Below are 20,548 nucleotides of genomic sequence, written 5' to 3' on the forward strand. Positions count from 1 at the left end.
CTGTCTTGACTGGGTTGCCATGTAGCTTGCTGTTAATTGTGTCACTAAATTCACATCAACTCACATAAGGACAAGATTCAGTATTACACTAGCTAGCTACATTAATTAGGATCAATTTAAGGCTGGGCAATATATTGACATTATTTCAATATTGTAATATGAGAGATATGGTCTTAAAGTTTGGATGGATATCATAATATCCTAAATTTTGTTTTTTCCTAGTTTTAAAGGAATCATAGTAAAGTGGTGTAATTTTCAGAACTTACCAGTTCTATTATTTGCCTTTACACATTTAGTCATTATATCCATATTACTTACGATTTTTAATCAAAAAGTCTTATTTTGTAAATGTTTTTGTGAATGCACCCTTTAATATTGTTGTATATCAAAATTAATATATTTACTTTTCTCCATATTGCCCAGCCCTGGATAAATTACAGTTACAGTTGGATTATGACGGTTAACCATCTGACCACTATAGCTATGGAAGCCAAAGTAATTAATACTGATTGAATAAAAAAAAGAAAGAAAGTATGAAATAAACATGCAAATAAGGTGTGTAAAATATATAAATTGACCAACAATTTGTGAATAAGGACCTAAAATGACATTGGGAAAAATGCCATGATATAAAACCAATTCAGAAAAATAAAAGTAAATTCAAAAACTCTGAAAATAAGAATGAGTTTTCATATCTCTCGAATAAATTCAAAAAGTATTGTTTTATTTATATATTTTACACATTTTATTTCTTTGATCATTTCTTTCATGATTACTATTTATTTAATTAATGTGAACACTTTGGGCCTCCATACACAACGTTCATATAATATGTGAGAGACTTTCAGAATTGATCAAGTGGACATTTAAGAGTGCTGCCAAATGTGTGGATATGGTACAAAGCTGCTATGCTGCTCCTGCTCAGGTAGTATGAATGTGCTGTGAACCAGCTCTCTCATAAGGTGTTACCAAACTTCATATAAAAACGTAGCTTTCAAATGTGAAACATCTTACAATTTGAGATAAACTTACTAGACAAACTTCCTCTATGCTGATTACTTCTACATCATCTTAGTGATGCAAAATCTTCTTTTCCCACCCGAGACATTTTTAAAAAAAACTCCTGAGGGCAGATGTTGCACAGGCAGCAACATTTAACAAATGCCTATCTTTGCAATCAAAATCTGTATCATCCTTATCACATCACCTTTGAATGTTTAATAAGATTAACTGCTTAATGGCATGACCTCAGTTTTGTAACAATGACGGCGGCGAGCTGTTGTGGATCTGTCAAATGAGGGTTCTTCTCCATTACTGAGTGGACTACGTAAGCAGGAAAGATGTTACAAAGGTTCCGATATGTTTGATACTGGTGGTCTGGGATGACGTACCGCTCTTGCTGTTCGGCTGCAGATGGCACCTCCCATGGCGAGTTCCAGATTTGTTCCATTTTGTCTGGCATGCTGCGGACCATCACCCGCTCGCAACACGGCATCAGGCTGTTACTCAAAGGATATGAATGGTATCCGTAGGACTCGTTACCGCAAGGCAAGGGGTCCCAGCTTGCATGCTGCTCGCGGCACAGTGGAGGTCGCCTCTGTCTCATTGGGTTGCTATCATATAGCCTTGAATCTGATATGCTGTCCATACGAGTCATACCAAGAGATCGCGTGGGCTGGGAGGACAAAGGTGGGAGGACATTCTGAGTGAGGGGATAGTCTCCGGGGCAGCTGGACCTGGCTCCCACTGCGACATGCTGGATATGTGGTGCTAGGTGAGATCCAGACTGCTTACGGGGGCCCTGCTTGGGTTCCTCAGGTCCATAACTCTGTACCCTGGTCAGTGCTTCATGACGAAACCCGTGGGAGAAAGCTTGCATCCTACCCTGCGCAGGAGACTGCTGCTGGCCCTTCATGCTCTCCTCTAAGCTACTGTCAACAGAGCTTGGGTACAGGTCTCCATAAGAGGAGAAGGAGTCACTGTTCGAATGGCTGAGGCAGGATTCAAGGCAGTGGCTGGGATTTCTCTGATACACACCATGCTCGTGCTCCATGCTACAGAAACTGTCAACATTATGCATGCTGCTCATGCTCATAGTTGAAAAATCACTGTGCAGTGAATAATATCCATGGTCGCTAACTGAGTCATACTTTGGGAACTGTTCACTGTACGTAATCGAGGCGCCATGACTGTTAGTAACTAAAATAGGAGGGTACTGTACACTAGACATGTGCTCCAGGGAACTGTGCGAGAACTGCAAAGAACCTGGCACTGGGCTGCTGGCTGATCGTGTGTTCAAGGCCCCAGCTGCGTGGCTCTTGGCAGGCTGCATGGTGGGCACGCTGAGAGCAGACACAAGGGAAGGCACTGAATTTGTCTCAGACTTCCTAACCGTGGACAGTGTCTCTGGAGGTTCACAGGCCACTGAGCGAATACTGGGGTCAGATTGACGTTTGGGTGCCACGCGTTTGACCTCGGAGTTGCCGTCCCCCTTTACAGTTGCTGGACCAGTACCGCACTTCGCTAAAGCTCCCTCACTCATTGTCTTCACCGCAGACAATTTGGCAAAAGCCCGTAGTTCGTCAGCCACAGACCGCTGTGGCTGGTTGACACGCTCTGGATGATAGTACTTGCACTTATGTCCATATGTGCACTTTTTCCCTTATTTGGAGAAAGAGGATCAGATCAAGAGACGTTTAAATTATAAAAACAAAAATTCAACATCATTTTGACACTGATATAAAAAGACACTAAGGGAACTTACCATAGGGGCAAGGTTGTTTTTTGTGCTCTGGAACAACAGGGCGCTTGCGGAGGAAATTTTCTAAGCTTGGACCATGTCTTCCCAACGGATCATCAGGCGGCATAAACCTTTACAAAAGTCATTCAAAAATTAAAAAAAAAAACAACCCTCATTATTAAATGTCAACTTTATTGTCTTCAGCATAAAGAGTTGCTGCCACAAAACAGAATTAATAACTGGTCTTCAAAATTTTACACATAAAATATTTTAAATAAATAACCATGTATACTACCAACCAACTTTGTTATAAACATATCTTTCCTTTTAAGACCATATCCTCAAAATCTCTAACTATGCTTATGGGTTGAAAAGTCCCAAAGTGCATTATTACATACATAATATATCTTGCTTCAAGAATGAGTCATGGTTTCTTACTTGTCATTGACAAACGAGTACATCAAGAGACGCTCTTCTATAAACTTCTTCCACTCGGGCTTCTCATTTTGCAAGTCCCTGTAGTTGTCATTCGACACAATAATTCCATCAGAATCATAAGACAGCTTCACTATGAAGCGATCATCGTAGCACACCACTCTCCTTCCTTGAACTCTCCGCGATGGGGTGAAAACCAAGATCTTCTCTTTTTCCAGTTTCCGTAAGATTTCTTGATCTGAAAGAGAAGTTTTATCTAAGTTGTAATGTTGATTTACCATTAGTGCATCAAAAAAGAAACCAGGCATTCAAAATGTATTTTGATTTTTTTCTTTCATGTTGCTGACATTAGCTGCCTCAGCAATAAATCAATTTCTGCAGCTGACCTGTGCAACACTAGCGGCTCTGTTAGTCAATTTATAAACATAATATCATATTAATCACTCTGTCATATTTCTTATTACTAATGCCATTTAACTTGGATGTTGCGCCGTGGAAGGCTTCTTTTATATTGCCAGAATGTGTCATAATGACAAATGCCGGTTCAGCCAGTTTGCATAAATCAAACAAGTTTAAGCTCGTACGCCGGACCGGACCGACAAAACCGGAAATCGTCCAAATTCTGTTTGCAAAAATGAAAAGAAAACAAGTCTGGTTGGGGAGACGTGGTCAATACAGGTTGTCTTTTCTTTGGCGAGAACTAGAGGTGAGATTTTAACAGAAAGACATTCTATCAGCCCATTGAGACATCTTCTCTAATCAGGCTTTATAGAGACCAGCGATCAAACTAATTACAATGAATATTAGCCTATGACGAAAGGTGGCTGATTGCTTGGAGAGCCCTTGAAAGTGAAAATACCATATTACATATAGTTTGACTTCCTTCCCTGTCTTACAAAAGATAATGATACAAATTTCTCCAACTACAACTCACAAGTACTAAGTATCTTCAAATACTGCCTAATAATCAGCTTTACTACCTGTGATGAGGGCGTCAGGCCTTGACTGTTCCTTTCTCCAGGCTGGAACAAACACAGTGATGTCTTTGTGTCCTTTCTCCATGAACCATTCAACAGCAAGTTGGATACCACGGCAAGAGAATACCTCCTTGTTTCCATGGCTAGAAAACAAAACAGTGTAGTATAGGGGTGCTTTTACCTAACAATATAGGCATCTATTAGAGGCAAATGTTTTAGGTAAGTGCACTTTGTATGACGCAAAGACCAACTAAAAGTGCGTGTATGTTTGCTAGTGTCTTACCTCATAGCCACATTTGAGCCATCAATGACGATGGGCCTGAGGTTATCAAAGCTATCCACAGAGTCCTCTTCTACTGACACCTCTGGGCTAACAGTCTCTTTAGCACAAGGGGGGCGTGACGCTGACGTGGCTGTACTGCTGCAAGGCTGAGTTTCAGGCTCTACTTTGTTTCCAAGCCTTACTAACTCAGCAAGGACGTCGTTAATAAGTGCAGCAGCCCCGAGCTTGTTGAGCACTGTCTCCACCTGCTCTCCTGAATAGCCCAACTTCAATGCAAATTCCATCTTAGTCTGGTACTCTCTATCGCTGGCAGGCTTGATGCCTGGTCCCGTGCCGGTGTCATCCTCACGAAAATCTTGCGCAGTGCTACTCTGGGAAAAGCTTGGCCGGTCAAGGCATGGAGAGCGACAGAGCTGTCGATGGGGTTTTGCGACAGCCAGGGGCTCCCTCTTCTTACACCTGTTCACCTGAGCCCTCCGGTGTTGCTGGTCTTCTGATTCGCTCTCTGAGCTGCTTCCATCCTCAGAATCATCACTGGCATGCCGGGCCTCGCTTGAGTCAATGTTCTCCTCCCTGCATGGGTGTTTTTCCATTTTGAGCTTCTCCACCATCGACCATACTGTCATCACTTTCGTCTTGACACCTCAGATTTCCACCCCATGCTTCCTCACCTCCACCGCAACCAGGGACTCATGCTCAATGCTGGACTTCAGCGCTCCAGGCCTGCAGCGTAGAGCCAAAGTAACACGTTCTCCCCTACGTGGGCAGGCAAAATCAAACTAATAAATCCTGAAAGAGAGCAAAACATATAATAAGATTCAACACAAAGACTATTCTAGATGCACTGCATCATATGCATCCCCACCGCTCATTATTGTACACAATCTGTACTAAACAAATGTACTGTATGTACTCTGACCTTAACAGCCCTACCTGTGCAAGCAGGCAAATAGAACCCTTCAGGTCGGGTGGGCTCTGCAAATACACACAAATGCTTGCGCAAATGCAATTTTTTTTTTTGTCTTGCTGCTTTTACTTCATCCTGGGAAACACTGCTGGTTATCGTGTAAAGTTTAAGGGCAGCATTTAAATAATTTTTGTACTTGTTCACTCATGGGACAACAGAAAAATATGTTAATGAGAATAACTTCATGGGAAAGGACTGATCTGAGTACAGACATGCAAATTCTCTCTGTCTGACTGTGTTTTGGTGTCTGTGGTTCACAGAAGTCGAGTTTAATCTTTTGTTTAATTTGCATTTTGTGGCAAAACTGGTTGGTTAAATAGACTGCGATGTCTGCAGGCTGTTCGTTTTGTCTGTCAGTCCTGTTCTGAGTGAAATAGTATATGTCACACCTACAAACTCATGGATTCTTTCTATTTAATCCATTTGGTTTAAAAACAAAAGTGAGAAATATCTGACATTTCTGGCCTGTTTTCTGGATGATTTTGTGTTTCTTAATCAGCATGTGAGATCCCACCACTTGGATTCCAATTATGATGAGTTTAAGATGAGGAATTAATTAAATAATATAACAAAAAATTAAAAAAAAACATAGATGTTACCTATCATTTTGAGATTTTACAATACAATGTCAGAAATAAAGATTCATAAAATCCTACTTCCCATGTCTGAACATTTTTAAGACATGAAAGATTCATTTAAGTCAATGTAATACCGATTAAAGCCCTATTTTTGGATTAATAATTAGCCTTTTTTACTGATATGCCTTTTAAGGCTTTTAGGGATCCACAGGAACCCTGTACTAATGTTAGGTTGTAACTGCATCTTTGTGTGAATATTATAGAAATTCAGGCACTTTATTCACAATAAACAAATGCATATTAAAAAGAAACTGAAAAGAATCTCCTCTTGCTTGTAGGTCCAATATGCAAAACTATAGATACTACAGACAACAAAGACTCCACCTGACTTCCCCGCCTCTCTGTCTAACCGCTTTTAATATGAAAACCCCAGCCTTCCTACACAAAACGTGTAAATGTGCTGCAGAACAACCCTCGCCTCTGTGTGCACAAAAGCCTTGCTGGTCTTGCAAGCAATATTCGAGCCAGACACACATGGGGTGAGTGCACGAGTTAACACAACCTGAGACAAAGTGTGGGCTGAACAGTGTATCCCTGCGCCTCCAGCCCTCTGACAGACAATCTGAATTGAACTGAACTCCTTAGGGAATAAAGCTCTTTCATGGTAAAGCAGAGTCGGACTTCAGGGGAGTCTGCAGTATAAACATGCACCCCTGTTAACGAGTCCATTTGTACATTTTTACATATTGCTAATCAAATTATCTTAACACATGCTTAATGACCAGAAACACCAAACCATACTCTCCCCCAGTCTTGCAGAGAGTAGAATGCAGCCAGCTTCGAGCTTCAAGAGGCGCAGCCCATGATGTGCGTTGCTTAGCAACACAGCCTTGTCATCAGCTAACTCCTTTTTACCAGTCACGACTAACACAAACACAGCTCATCATCTCTCTTCAGGCAGTCAGTAAATGCAGAACACTTACAGCTACACTACAACTCTACACTAAAACTCTTGAGGCAGCATATTTTGCAATAAAAACAAATTACATTACATAGCAAACACTATGTGAGTGGCAACACCTTCATCAGGTAATACACAAGACTAATAATCATGGAAGACCCTGGAGGTTGAGTCAGTCTATGACTACACATGCATACCTTTTAATGGCAGTATTTCATGTAGCCTTACAGAATCAGCAGCGGACATTGTTTCCCTGCTGATCACAATTTGTATGGCAAGGATGGAGAACAAACTTAAAACAGTTAGCTGAAAATAGAGGGATGATGTGGCTCTGTTGTGGAACTTGCACAGCCCACTGTCATTTAAGACATTTTATGAGCACATCAATACATGTTTAAGGGAGCAGAGCTGTTCCAATCATTTCCCTTCCACCTCCAGATTTACAGGCTTAGACTCAGCAAGGCCTCCAGACTCTCTCTGCACATGCACTGGCTCGTGTGCTTCTGTTTCATAGCAACAAGTGAAGCAGGTCCCTGTAGCCATCTTTTACATTGCTGACCTTACATAGTATCCAGTATGAAACAGGTATAAACTGCACTATGGCTAGTGTTGCTTTCATGTGAATAAAAAAATCGAGGAATTTAAAGTTAAGCGTAGCCACCGCTGCATAAAATTACCCAGCAGTTATTTCATGAGACAGACACAATGACAGAATGGCATGTAAGTGTTACAGTGTTAACACAAAGTGTGAAAACACTATCACTCTGCACAAACGACATTCTGACATTAACTTTCAGCATGCTTAGCCACCACCTTAAGGAAAGACCCATTACTTAAAAACTACAAACTGAAACGACTTAAACAGCGGCTACCACAACACCTCATCAGTGTGTTCTGCCAAAGCAGCACGTGGGCCTTCAAATAACTCATCTTCTTAGCTTAAAAGCACAAACATAAATAAAATTGTCATTTTTGGTCCTACATTTGACTCAGCATAGCCAAGGGGAAGCCATAGGAAACTGTCATCCAAGACACAAACAAACAAACATAACCTAATACAATCTTAGACCTTATTTACATTAATCAGATGATGGCATGATGCTCCCATTTCACTTTAAACTATGCACTTCAAATCAGTGACATCTCTGTTACAACTGCTACAATGGGAAGAGATTATGTTTTTTGCACACTTGTAGTCATCTTACACATCAACAGACAAGATCACCGACACCAAAATCCTCAATATGACCCTTAAAGATCTGTTCAGTGTGTCAAGCTAACATTCCACCATGAAAGGCAGATGTCTTGTTAAAAAAAGTTATCTTTTTAATCATATTGTCTAAGTTTCAGTGACTTATATTGCGTTAAAAAAATCCTATATACTATAGTATATTCTAATTGTGCTTGGTTCATCATCAGCAGGATTTAATGCTCTTGGCAGACAACCGTTCATTCTTTTCACTGGCTATGCATTCATTTGAAGTTACTGATGTGTTAAGGTACCTGGATGATTACTCTTTGCATTGGTTAGAGTGCACCACAAATACATAAAATTAAGTTGTGTCTGTTTTATATATGCGTATGAAATAATTAATACATGAGGACACAATTATCATGATTATGACCCTGAAGAACAACTTACTTCATACTTCCCCATCTTTCCCATTTTTTAAAAGTGTGTTAAACGTCATAAACACAGCATTAAATTCTAACCAACTCTGCTCTATTAATTCTTTTTTTTTTTTTTTTGGAAGAATTTTAACTTTTACAAGCATATCCAAAAAATACATGACTTAAGAGCAAACTACATGTATGTGCAGCCAATTTCAAACACTGCATTGATATCAGTGACAACGAGAACACAGGGAACCTCCTGAAGTGATAACATAACTGTGTTATTGCATTCACCAGCTAACTAGTTTATCCGTCAATCCAAAAAACTGAAGTGCATGATATCATTGGCTACAGCATCATGAGTTGAGCAGAATGAAACGGAGGAAGGTTAAATAAGATGACAGTAAAAAAGATAACAAGCTTACAATACACTTTAACAAATAACGGTTTGACACAGCTAATGCACACAACGACACCTTTGTTAAATTGATTTTTATGAGATATAACAGGTTTGACATCCTTAGGCCCCGAGTTACGGTTAGCACACGCTAGCATGCTAGTCTACCGTTACTTGGCCAGCTGGAGTCTACATTTTAGCTCCGCAAACTAACCGGCCTTTATCGGTCTATGGTATTGGTCTGGGGCTAGAGAGCGATTAGGCAGTTGTCATCGCTGGCTAACAATAACTAAAAAGCCTGCCAGGCAACACGGTGTCTATTTAATAAACGATAGAGAAGCTAAGTGGTCAGCTAATATACAGTAATAGCCAACTCAGTGGCTCCACAGGCTAACTTGGTAGCTAGTTAGCTTTAGCTGCTGAGCGTGTGCTAACATTTTTTTTGCTAGAATACTACTGTAACTTGAGATAAAGTTGACGTCCCTTTTTATATTAGACGGAAGTGAAACCACAGCAACATACAATTATTCTCTACATTATCTGCAAGCATACTACTGACATCGTTGACTTCAAACGGTGCTCATCTCACCTTGTTGCTGTCATCCTCCTCGCCTGTAACAGTTATGTTTTGCTGCCATTGGCGCTGTCGCAGTTTGGTCAGGGTTGCCAGATAACGCGAGGGAAACAAGTAAACGGAGCGGTGAAAAGACACCGGGGTCATAACACCGTTACAAACCTGATTTCTGCCCCTCAACAGTTAATCGGACGTTTCATCAACGCAGGGCTATTATTATTCTTTCTTTGTGGCTTGTGGGGACATTTCCCAGAACACTGAGCTTTGCAAACAAGCAAAGGCAGATTTATCATAGATTCCGACTTCTTAAAGTTGGAAAAACTTTACCATGAACTCAAACTGGAATGTAAATTTTGATAAAGTGTGGTAATGACTACTTTTATTTGAGCCTTCATTTACTAAACATACTTTCTCCTCATTTCATTAAAGGTCCCATATTTTTAAAAAGTCAGTTTTAATGTCTTCTTAAATATAAAGAAGGTATATGTGCTATATAAATACTGTGACAGTATCAAAACAAACAATCCATAGAAAAGTGCACACAGTTCATATTCAGAAACTGTGCATTTAAACAAGCTGTCAGGATTTCCATGAATTTGTGATGTCACAGGCTACTATAGAGTGTCCCAGGGCTGCCATTTTTCTGTGGGCCAACCCGGAAGCTAACATCATACTGGTTTCCTTGTGAAAAAGCCTATGAAATGCTTTCATTGGATTTTGGATAATTGCTGAAAATAAGCTTGTGGTAAACAAATATTCATGATACTTACGTATTTTATTCAGCAAGATAATCTTCACAAATGAACACCACTTTTGGGATTTTTGAAGCCTAAATGCAATCACCAGAAGTAAAAGTTATTGTTAGACTGTGACTATCTACATCATGGTTGTCATAAGGCTGTCATAAGGCTGTAAAGCGGTGTTCAGCGTCAGAGCTTCAAAGTTCATAGATAAGGTATTTACCGACGTATTTTGTATAGAACAAAACATAAAAGTCTCTTCAGCTTGATTTAATCACAGACCTTATTCAAGGTTTCTAACAAATAACCCATTCAAAAACCCACTGACTCCAAGATGAGGGAACCAGTGCTGACATGCTCATTCATTTCTGTGTTTTAGGACTCATTGCTGGGGTACTTAATAAAAGTAGTTTCAAACTAGAACCTTTCAAGAATACAGGTATATTCAGGATGACAGCATGGCAAAAAATATTTTTTGAACATTAAACCATGAAAAATGTTATAATAGAAATCCAAAATAAACGTACAAACCTGAAAATGAACACAACTTGGGGGCTTAAAATGACTTGTTCCAAATTGCTAATTCCCACTCAGTTTTCGATCTTGTAGTTTTATGCATATATTGTACTTACATACAAACATAAAACACTTGTCGGTGAGTTCTAAATTTTGGGCTCGCAGCTTTGCGTTAACTAAGACAGTCCTGGATTTGACTGGTGGCCTTTGTGTACATGTTCTACTCAAGTACTCAGGTGAAATTTAATCTGCAAACCTTGTGTGAATATGTTTGTCAATCTGTAAACTACACAACAGGTCTGCCAATATTTCTCTGCCTTTGGCTCAAAGGCTGCTCACCCTGTGACTTTGTATATGAACAAGTGAGAGAAAACAAAAAAAGAAAATAGAGGAAATATGTCTTGTCATGTTTATTTTAGTGTAAGGCAGTGTTCTACTCTGACAAAACAGTAACGGATTTTCAAGAGGAATCTCCTAATGTAACATAGGTGTAACTTAATAAAAAAAATCCAAAAGGTAAAAAAACCCAAAAACCTCAAACAAAAAGAGAATATTGCCATTTTGTAATAACCATTCTGAATACAACGTTACAGTGTACAAATAGCTGAGAATATAAATACAAATTCTTTGACATTTGTTCAATATTATACTATAAAAAACTACATCATCTGACATTTTAACCTTTGACTGATCACATATTAAATGCACGAGATAATGATACAAGGTGAAAATACCAGTTTATCTTTTGACATACCATTCAAAATCCCCCCAAAATAAAACCACATTTCATTCCACAAGCTTATAGTAATGCAACCATGGAGTGCATCATTATAGTAAGAGTTTTAAACTTCACAGGTCTTCAAGCTGTTGGAAAATGGAGGAATAACAGCAATAACGGGTCAGAAGCAAACAAAGTAAATTTGAGATTATCAGGTAATGCTATTTTCTGCTCCTTGATTTGTTTTTTTCTTCTGCCATTTTTTAGATTTAGATTTTTTTATTTTTCACTCTGGCCTTTGCTGCAACATCTTATGTAAAGAACTTTCATTAACAGGGTAACAGGGTGTGAAATGTGATCTAACTATGCCTTGCAAAGCTATCTACAGTATGTAAATGAAGTGCAGCTGAAGATATGATGCAAAAACTATTAGAACATCTGTACATTTCCTATATATGTGTATCCTGTTCTAGGTTGAGGGGAAGTACTAGCTGTTAGATGGTTTGAGATTTAGACACATACAATAACAGCTCCAAATATACCCTGTGTATGTACCACAAGACGTGTTTGATATTGTGGACTGAGCTATTTCTCTCTGTGAATTTAAACATTACTAACGTAAAGCTTACTGGAGTAGAGAGGCTGTGAGAACGCAGTAAACACAAACATAAAGCAGCACTTAAAGCATACATGTGTTTCGGGGCAATTTGCAAAGTAAGCGAGACTTGGCTAACCCAGTTTGGCTGAGCTACAGAAACCTAGCTGATGAATACCCATAAAAGAAAAGTGTGGCATCACTACTGAGACCTGGACACCGAGGCTACATATGGGTATAAACATTCTAGTAAAAATGTAATAGCTTAATGAGATGAATCTATCAGCATTTTCAATACAAACAAAACTTGCAATTTTTAATACATTGACATGTATGTGGCCTGTGTGAAACAAGCAACGGTTGCTGTGCAAATACAGAAAACCCCTTTTGATTTCCCAAAATTGATGTAGCATGACTGCACACACTTCACATTTCAGAATAATTCCAAATTTGAATTTATGGGCCAGTGTACTTTTTAGTCTTTAAATTTTCTCTCAGACACAGAATAAAAAAGGAAAAACAAAGCAGAAATAGTTATTTGATTTTAAATTCAAAATCCAAAAATGAAACATGGAAAACAAGCCATTTCTTGTTTTCAGGGTCAGAAATGGAATATACAGAATAGAAAGGCCACTTAATTATCTTTTCCTCTCAAAAGCTACATAAAATACAAAGAAAACAAAGATGAAAAGCCAGTCGTTTTTTTCCCCCTCATTTTCTGAAACCGGAAGTTTTAACCACTCTCATTCTGAAGTCGTCAAACACTGCTGTTCTGTCAGTGATTTTGGAATCAGATACCGACACCAGATTACATATTTTGGCAGCAGTATGATATGCTGGGAAGTGGTGTCAGTATGTAACACGGCCAGAAAAAATCTTTTGCAGTGTTGAGGTAAACAGGTCCAACAAACCCAGGCCTTTCACCCAGGAGCCCTGTTTTCACTTTTCATATGCATGCCAAACCAGGATGTTCTATCCTAAACCTAACCACCTATGTCTGTCAAAAGCAGAGATAGAGGGACACCCACAGCGTAATAGGTAGATGCAATATAACAATAACATCACTATCCACCTCTGTTGCTAACTATACTGATTTGATTTTGGCACGCATGCATTAAACAGTGTTTTTTGTTGTTGTTTTTTTACCCAGGATAGCTTTCAATTTAAGAAAATTAAAAAAATTCTGGTTCTTCGTCATTGTTTTCTTAGTATTTTATTTTCTTTTTAATAGGAAAAAAGAAAAATAAATGGCTTTTCTGTTATGTATATTCCAGTTCTCGCCCTGAAAAGCTAAAAACAGCTTGTTTTTCCATTTTTCATTTTTGAATTTTGAAATGAAAATCAATTAAAAATTTCATTTTATTTTCCTTTTTTCATTTCTGTTTCTGAAAGGAATATTCAAAGACCAAAAAGTACACTGACCATTATGTCCTGTTTCTTACAGTGTACAACAGCTCTTTTAATGAATCAGTTGTGCAAGTAAAAAATGAACAATTACTCCCTCGGATGTGACATAAAAGCGCTCATTAGCACAAGTGATCTCAACACCAAGAGCCTTTTAATTAAAGGTTGCCTCGGAGAGTTTGTTGCAGGCCATGTCTCTGGTCGTTCTTGTTTCATCTTTAGACACACCTGTGTTCACAGGACTCCCAGTGTGAGATAATCCTTCCCTGCTAGCCACCGGTCTGCTTTTACTACACTGATTACAGGACTGCAAATTAGTGGCAGCGTTACAAAAAACATCCTCATCAACATCATCTGATTCATCATCGATCATTCCAGAATAAACAAAGGTGCTATGAGGTAAACAAGACTCTGACTGCAGAGGAAGGTGCCTGTTGTACAGCTCTGTACTCTGTGAAATTAAATCACAAGGCACCCTATTGGACACCTTAGAGCAAAGATGCTGCAATTTGCTGTTAGGACAATCACTGCTGGATGAACTAGAAAACATGTTGTGTTTGACTTGGGTTTGACTGAGACTGAGTACTTTCTCAGTGATTTCCCCATCTGTCAGAGGAAGGCTTAAAGCCATTTCTGACCTTGTTTGCCATGATAAGGCCATAAAGCTGCTACTGTCTCTAACCTCCGATGCAGACACGAGTACATTCTTTTTGTAATAAGCTGAGGAATCTCTTTTAGAGTCCTTTTCGTTTTGAGGACGAGAAACGAGAGCAGCTCTGTTCTCCCTGTGTCTGTCGGGCATGTTCAGCTCAAGGCTTTCTGTGTCCAGAGACCTACTTCTCCTGTCTAGAGACAATGGATTAGGCATGGACTGACTCACTCTTGTAAGGCCTAGGTGCCGTGGGAGACTAGCAATAGCCCATGTGTTACTGATCAGGTTCTGCTCGTACAGGTCCAACATTTGATAGTCACATTCGGCAAACGCATCTTTTTGCAGGTAACTTTCTTCAAACTCTTGATAGGGCGATGAGATGTCCTCCTCCAGCTCCATTTGAATATGCTCATCATATTCGCCCTCATTATGCATGTCCACTACATCGAACGTGACTATGGTGGGTAAGGCCTGCATATTTGACGTGAAGGCAGAATTCGTTTCCAAATCTTCCACATTATCGTGCAAGTTACTCAGCATCTGAGAGTGTTTTGTGTAGTCCACGAGTGCTTGAGAGAAACAGACAGTCTGCCCGTCATCTAAGTCATTGTTGTCATCTGCAGACTGGGAATTAATATTTTTGTACGGTAAAGCCACGGGCTTGTTTTCCTCAAGATGCTGCTCTTTGGGTTCACAGAATGTTTCAAAATCTGGGTCGGACGTGCTTCCGAATGATAAGCTGCTGTGCCTTTTCTCACAATCGGCATTTATGGATTTTGTTCTCTTTTCCTTGGAGGCAGGCATGTTTCCTTTTTCATCAAATACATCTGGTTCTATATTATTCTTGTTTAGCAATCCTTGGGGTTTGGAATTCAAATTTTTATTTATGACGATTTCCTGCTGACCAGCAATATTTTGGGCCATTTCCGGGGATTTACTGCAAGTGCTTGGCATCTCTAAAAAATCTTCAAACAGTTCAGGACTTATTTGCAATCGATTCATGTCTGGAACAAAGGTGGAATCTGTCACATCGACTGGCTCGCTTAAATACTGTTTTGAACTGGGCTGTTTTGATTTGTTTTCGTAATGTGGACTGATGAGACTCTCATCAGGTGCAAAAAGTTCATAGAGAGCATCACCACTGTAGCTGTCCCTGGGTAACCTCTCTGCCCTCAGTCTGTCGTTTTTTTCTTGTCCGTCATCTGGCCCTGGGGTGGTTGAATCATAGTAGCCCTCATCGCTGTTTGGAACTGATTCCTGATGCTCACTTTGAGGAGTTAACACGTCAGCGATTGAGGAAGCGTCCATGCCGCTGGCTTGCTGTGCACTGTTACTGTTCAGTAAGTCCATATTGTGAGAACTTGTCAGGTCAGCAGTCAAATCTGTGTGGTCTTGATTGCATGTGCAGCATATTTCCTCTGACGCATTTTTGCCCCAGAAATCCTGAAGACACTCCTCATCCAGATCTTCGGGGGAGGCCATTTCTTCCCCACCACCCTGATAAGTAAGAAAACAAGACGCCCTCTTTCCTCCATTTCTGCTCCTTTCTCCAGAAACAGTGCTCTCCGTCATGCTGTCGTCCTCTTGATCTGCGATTATGTCCCCACAACCTGTGAGCGAATCAAAACTCTTTAATGATGCGACGTCTCCATAAATCAGGTTGAGCTGATCCGATGAGCCGGCAGGTGTTTCAGACTTCAATATGGGCTCTGACATCATCTGAAGTTTCAGACAGGGCTCGCTGTGTCCTCGATAACTCTCCTTTAATTCATTAGAAACGACGGCCATCAAATTAATTTCTTCCATCTCGTCATCAAGCTCAGACTTTGGGCTGCTTTTCTCCACGCTTTTATCTGATGGCATCTCATCAGCATCAATACATTCGGCACCAGCATCACATATGACATCTGCAAAATCAGGCACATCCGGTTCAGATCCCAGGCACTCCGTGACGTACTGCTTGGCGTTGTCCTGGACAACAGGCACCTCTTTCTTGCAGCGCGGAGAGGACATTGCAATCATTTCAGTTTTATCCAATCCAGCATTTCTATGGTTTCTGTGATACCTTAAACTTTGAAAAAGACCCCTCAAACCCCTTTTCTGACGAGTGAGAGTCAGAGATTTGTGGTCAGCAGCAGGGTGACTACATTCATTGTGACAGCAGCTGTGGAGCTCTCCAGCAGAATCCCTCTGGCTGTGGTACTCAAAGTCTCCAGCTGAGGTGTACCCACTTCTAAGATTGTCATCGTGACTAATCTTACTTAGCCCATCATGTGTTCTGCTTTTGTTGATTCCTTTCTTAGAAGACCACTTGTTCGGATTTTTACTCCTCCCTCCAAAAAAATTAGGTAAAATACAGATGCTTTTGCGAACTCCAAAAAATGTCAGGGCAGTCCTCCTGAATTTTCCAGATTTCTGGGATTTTACAGCAGCATTCATCATATCTGGCTGAGGCTCCTCCGTGATGTCATTGGGGCTGCATCGGGAGAGCTGTGCAGAGGCCGATGCCAAATTCTTGGCATCACTTGGTGGCTCTTCTACCTTACGAGAAGCCATGCTTACCACGTTTACAAAAGCAGTCCAACTGCAGGCATAGTCGCTGAATGTTCTGAATCAGCTGATCGGATCACTGCAGTGAATTTGTCCTCCATCTGATATGAGCCCTGTGTTGGGAAAGTTGAGACAAAAATCAATGATCAATTAAAATATAACATCTAAATAATCATCTAAGGTGAACACAAACATGACTTTTTTGAAGCATTGGTATTTTGCTTGGCACCTATGCATACACACCTGTGCATTACCAGATGCATAAAGCTTTGTGAACAATTATGACTTTAACAGTGTGCATGCACAAAGGCAGAAATATGCATGCATATTCTTTTGGTCAGATTATAAAGCAGTGCTTATACCTCATTCTGTTTTCTCAATCTCATTAATTAATTAATGTAGCGCTGAGTGCACATGCACAAGCCTCATTTTCAAACCCAGAGTTCACTGTAAATAGATGTAGAAATGCCCTTAAACAGCCATTTATATATCAATACTTGTGCGCCGTCGTCACTCACCAGAGCTGTCAATAAGAAATAGAGTAAAGAGAGCACAATTTCACTAACCTCGACATCTCACATATATTTGTAGCGTCCATACCACTTATTCATCACCTTTCAGATAACCATCATCGTGGTAAAATCTCAATTATTATTATTATTATTAAACGTCAGAAGGATCAGTCATTCATTCATAGGCGGGCATGTTGAAACTGACTAAATAAACTGCTAATGGGGAGATGACTAAATAAAACTTAAATGTATCATTAATAAATCATTTAAAATTATCTTTATAAATAGACCTTTGATTGAAATATTACAGAATGTGGTGCAGCCTGCAAACACACACACACACATACACACAATAAATACACAATAAATCAAATTGGCCTAAAAACAATATCTCTCAACTTATTTACTTCCTATCACCTGCAGCTGTCTCAGCTTAAACCATGTATTTGCCAGGTCTGAACCATGCATGAGTTGCACACATTCTCACTGCATATTCTTTCATTATAAATCCCCGTTTCTGTGTGGGAAAAGGCTTACACTTGTTTTTTGTGCGTATACATCATTTATGCACCTTGCCACCCAGGTATTCCCTAGTCCAGATGTCTATATGCTACAGCCTATTTTGAGTCTTTACGTCTCTGTGTTGTTTTTGCTGCATTTATAAAAAAATGTTGCTGAATTGGATCTGAGTAGGCTCAGTCTTTATTGTGAGCCATTTCTGTCAAGAAAAGCCATATAAACACATGTAAGAACATATGCAATACTATTGTGGTGCCACTTTCAGGAAGACTCTGGTAAATACGTAAAAAAATAATAAAAAATAACAAATAACAAAACTGTGCCCCAAGGTAAGATGCATAACTACAGACCTGTGAAATGAGCTTCAATGCCTTTACATAATCAATAGGAAGCTTATCAGCCTAAGCAACTTACTGTGGCAGTAATAATAATAATGATAATGATAATAATAACTTTATTTATATGCATAAAATGCAACACAAAGTAGTGAGCATAAGAGACAATCAAAACAATTGTCATCGAAAAAAAAGATGATAAAAACAATCAGTTTAAAATGCAGGTTGTATTATTTTTTTAGAACTTACTTTTTTCAATCTTTGCATATATACTTTAAATTTATACAAAACCTATGGTCTTTGTATAGATATTTGAGTGTTTTAGTGTATATTTCTGCAAAAAAATACAACATTTAGTTATGCACATCTAAACACGTGCATGCAAGTGAGAGACAAAGCCAGACTTAAGTAAAACTATCCAGTGCATTTTAAACTGATAATTGTGTTATTATATTAACACAATAACCTTTATAAGTCATAATGATTAAAATGAAACCCGTAAGATTGTGACCTCTATTTTGGTGTACTAGGCCAGGTGATAAAGCAACAGGCTCCAGATCTACAGTCGCTCTGCCACAATGCACACCAGAGGTGGAAGGTGGGTCACCTTTTTTTTTTTTTTAAAATAATGTACTTTACATGAGAGTCTCAGCAAAGATAAAGGATAGTTCAGCTAACGTTGAATTCAGTTCAACTAACAGACATAGTTTGAGACGGTAGTTTACGTGTAAAACCAAACTAAATGCCACATTAGCACATTGAGGCAATGGAGCTAACAGGGTAACGTCGTTAAGGTAAACAAACTTACCAGCTAAAGCCACAATCTCGCAGCGCGGAGCCGAGAAAACCTCTCAGTGCATGCTTCCTGATAACGCTAACTTCAACTTTGGGTTACTGCGGTTGTCGTGTTGTCGCTTCGGGCCCCGGAGTAGCTTTCACCAGACGCGATTTCATTTGTTTCCAGCCACCGTTAGCTAGCTGGTGTGCTTGCTAACACTCACCAGTGTTTGTCCTGCAGTTTGTTGCTGTAACGTGAGTCTGACAGTTGCTAACGGTGGGAAACGTTAAACCTCACCGCGGCAACACGCTGTGATATAAATACGCACACTAGCTACACACGTGTTAGATTCGTGTGTGTAGTTTAGCCACGCATGCCGATTTCACTTGAGATGTGCACAAAAAAAAGGCAGCGTTTAGATGCTGGATGATGACTTCCTCTCCCGACTTCTCAGGTAATTTACCCAAATCTCCTTTCGTGACGCTCCTCTCGGCGCATGCTAGTGACGCAACACGTGTGTAACGTGTGTTTTATAACATGCTAATAAAACGTTACCCTTATTATTTCTTTAAAAAAAACAAACAACAGTAATTAAATCGGTGGTTGCATGTGGGTTTGTCATTGAAGGGTTGAGTCTCAGTTACAAAGGTTGGATGATTTGCTTGCCTTACATATCACCTCTGTTACATTTTGCAAAGTAAAGCTGTTGACCAGACACTCCTTAAAGGGAAACATGCATTTTTCAACACAGAGCCCATCTAATGTTTTTGTGTCTATTTGACTAATAGGAGCAACATTTTTGAAATTGGTCACATATTGAGCAACAGGGCTTTAGCTGCAAAAATGGGGCAATTGTGCACTGTCAGTTAACTGCCACTGGAAAGTGCTTCTGTACACAAATAAGCCATTTTGTGTAACCAGTAACAGCCCCAAAATTGTAATCACCAAACTTACCAGACTCAGACTAGCTTGTGTTGTGCCAGTTACATTCATGTATATAAGGATTAATTAAGGGTTTGTTTTAATCAAACCAGAACTGGTGACTGTTGGAAAAGTGGAAAGATTAACAATCAACAATGGGTTTGGCTAGGACGATTTTTGGACTGTTTCTGGTTAAACAAAAAGGATCTTTCTCTTTAAGAAAAATGATTCTTTCCATAACATTCTGAGAAACAATGTGAACTTGTCAGTGGCAAAAACAAGCCACTCTAATGGATGCACGGTGCACACGTGCCTAAAGTTGTTATTGCTGCCTGTTTTGTGGCTGCGGGCTGCAGAGGTCTCACTCAATACTGGACCTTTTTTTAATGTTCTGATTAGTCAGGTAGACACAAAATGGGGTCCAGGCTGAAAAATACCAAAGCTGCCTTTCAACTTCTGAAAAAATCATAGTCTATCAAATGATATTTTAAAAAAGTGCTGTGATGAATGACAGTGAATCTGGAGGGCTTAGTTTTCTGGATTTTAAGACCGTATTAGTCCTTTTAAATGAACAGGGCTAAGCATTCTCAAAAAGACTCCCAGCAGGTCCTTCTAGTCTGGTCTTTAGCCTATATAAGCACAACCTCTCACGACACATCTAATGTGGAATAATGGAGACATTTTGTTAGAGAACAAATCACTTACTGTTCACTTACAGAGAAATCTTGTCCTGCCTACAATTTCCCAGTAACCCTGAATGAATTTGCTATAGTTTTTTTAAT

At 39.6% G+C, this 20,548-nt stretch overlaps 2 protein-coding genes across 2 annotated transcripts; both read right to left on the reverse strand.

Annotated features, from left to right (window-relative positions):
- Positions 1–809: 809 nt before the first annotated feature.
- On the reverse strand, positions 810–9,595 carry zc3h12b (zinc finger CCCH-type containing 12B). The gene is made up of 6 exons (XM_042499274.1): positions 9,542–9,595; positions 4,436–5,224; positions 4,156–4,295; positions 3,179–3,413; positions 2,765–2,871; positions 810–2,661 (listed from the first exon to the last, which is right to left on the reverse strand). The coding sequence occupies exons 2-6, from the start codon at positions 5,059–5,061 to the stop codon at positions 1,235–1,237; spliced, it is 2,535 nt and encodes an 844-aa protein (XP_042355208.1). The 5' UTR covers positions 5,062–5,224; positions 9,542–9,595; the 3' UTR covers positions 810–1,234.
- A 3,855-nt stretch (positions 9,596–13,450) lies between these two features.
- Positions 13,451–19,291, reverse strand: LOC121952811 (APC membrane recruitment protein 1-like). Its single transcript, XM_042499652.1, has 2 exons — positions 18,876–19,291; positions 13,451–16,814 (listed from the first exon to the last, which is right to left on the reverse strand). The coding sequence occupies exon 2, from the start codon at positions 16,705–16,707 to the stop codon at positions 13,654–13,656; it is 3,054 nt and encodes a 1,017-aa protein (XP_042355586.1). The 5' UTR covers positions 16,708–16,814; positions 18,876–19,291; the 3' UTR covers positions 13,451–13,653.
- Between the last annotated feature and the right edge of the window lie 1,257 nt (positions 19,292–20,548).

The sequence above is a fragment of the Plectropomus leopardus genome, chromosome 13 (genome assembly GCF_008729295.1).
Source record: "Plectropomus leopardus isolate mb chromosome 13, YSFRI_Pleo_2.0, whole genome shotgun sequence".
NCBI lineage: Eukaryota > Metazoa > Chordata > Actinopteri > Perciformes > Serranidae > Plectropomus > Plectropomus leopardus.

Bases quoted from the DNA above. Each gene is read 5' to 3' on its own strand.
- zc3h12b (XM_042499274.1), bottom strand. From the start codon at position 5,061: ATGACAGTATGGTCGATGGTGGAGAAGCTCAAAATGGAAAAACACCCA. The intron at 4,296-4,435 runs GTAAGACACTAG...TTTGTTTTCTAG, and splicing joins GGCTCAAATGTGGCTATGAG to CCATGGAAACAAGGAGGTAT. The intron at 3,414-4,155 runs GTAGTAAAGCTG...CTTCTCTTTCAG, and splicing joins GCCTGACGCCCTCATCACAG to ATCAAGAAATCTTACGGAAA.
- LOC121952811 (XM_042499652.1), bottom strand. From the start codon at position 16,707: ATGGCTTCTCGTAAGGTAGAAGAGCCACCAAGTGATGCCAAGAATTTG.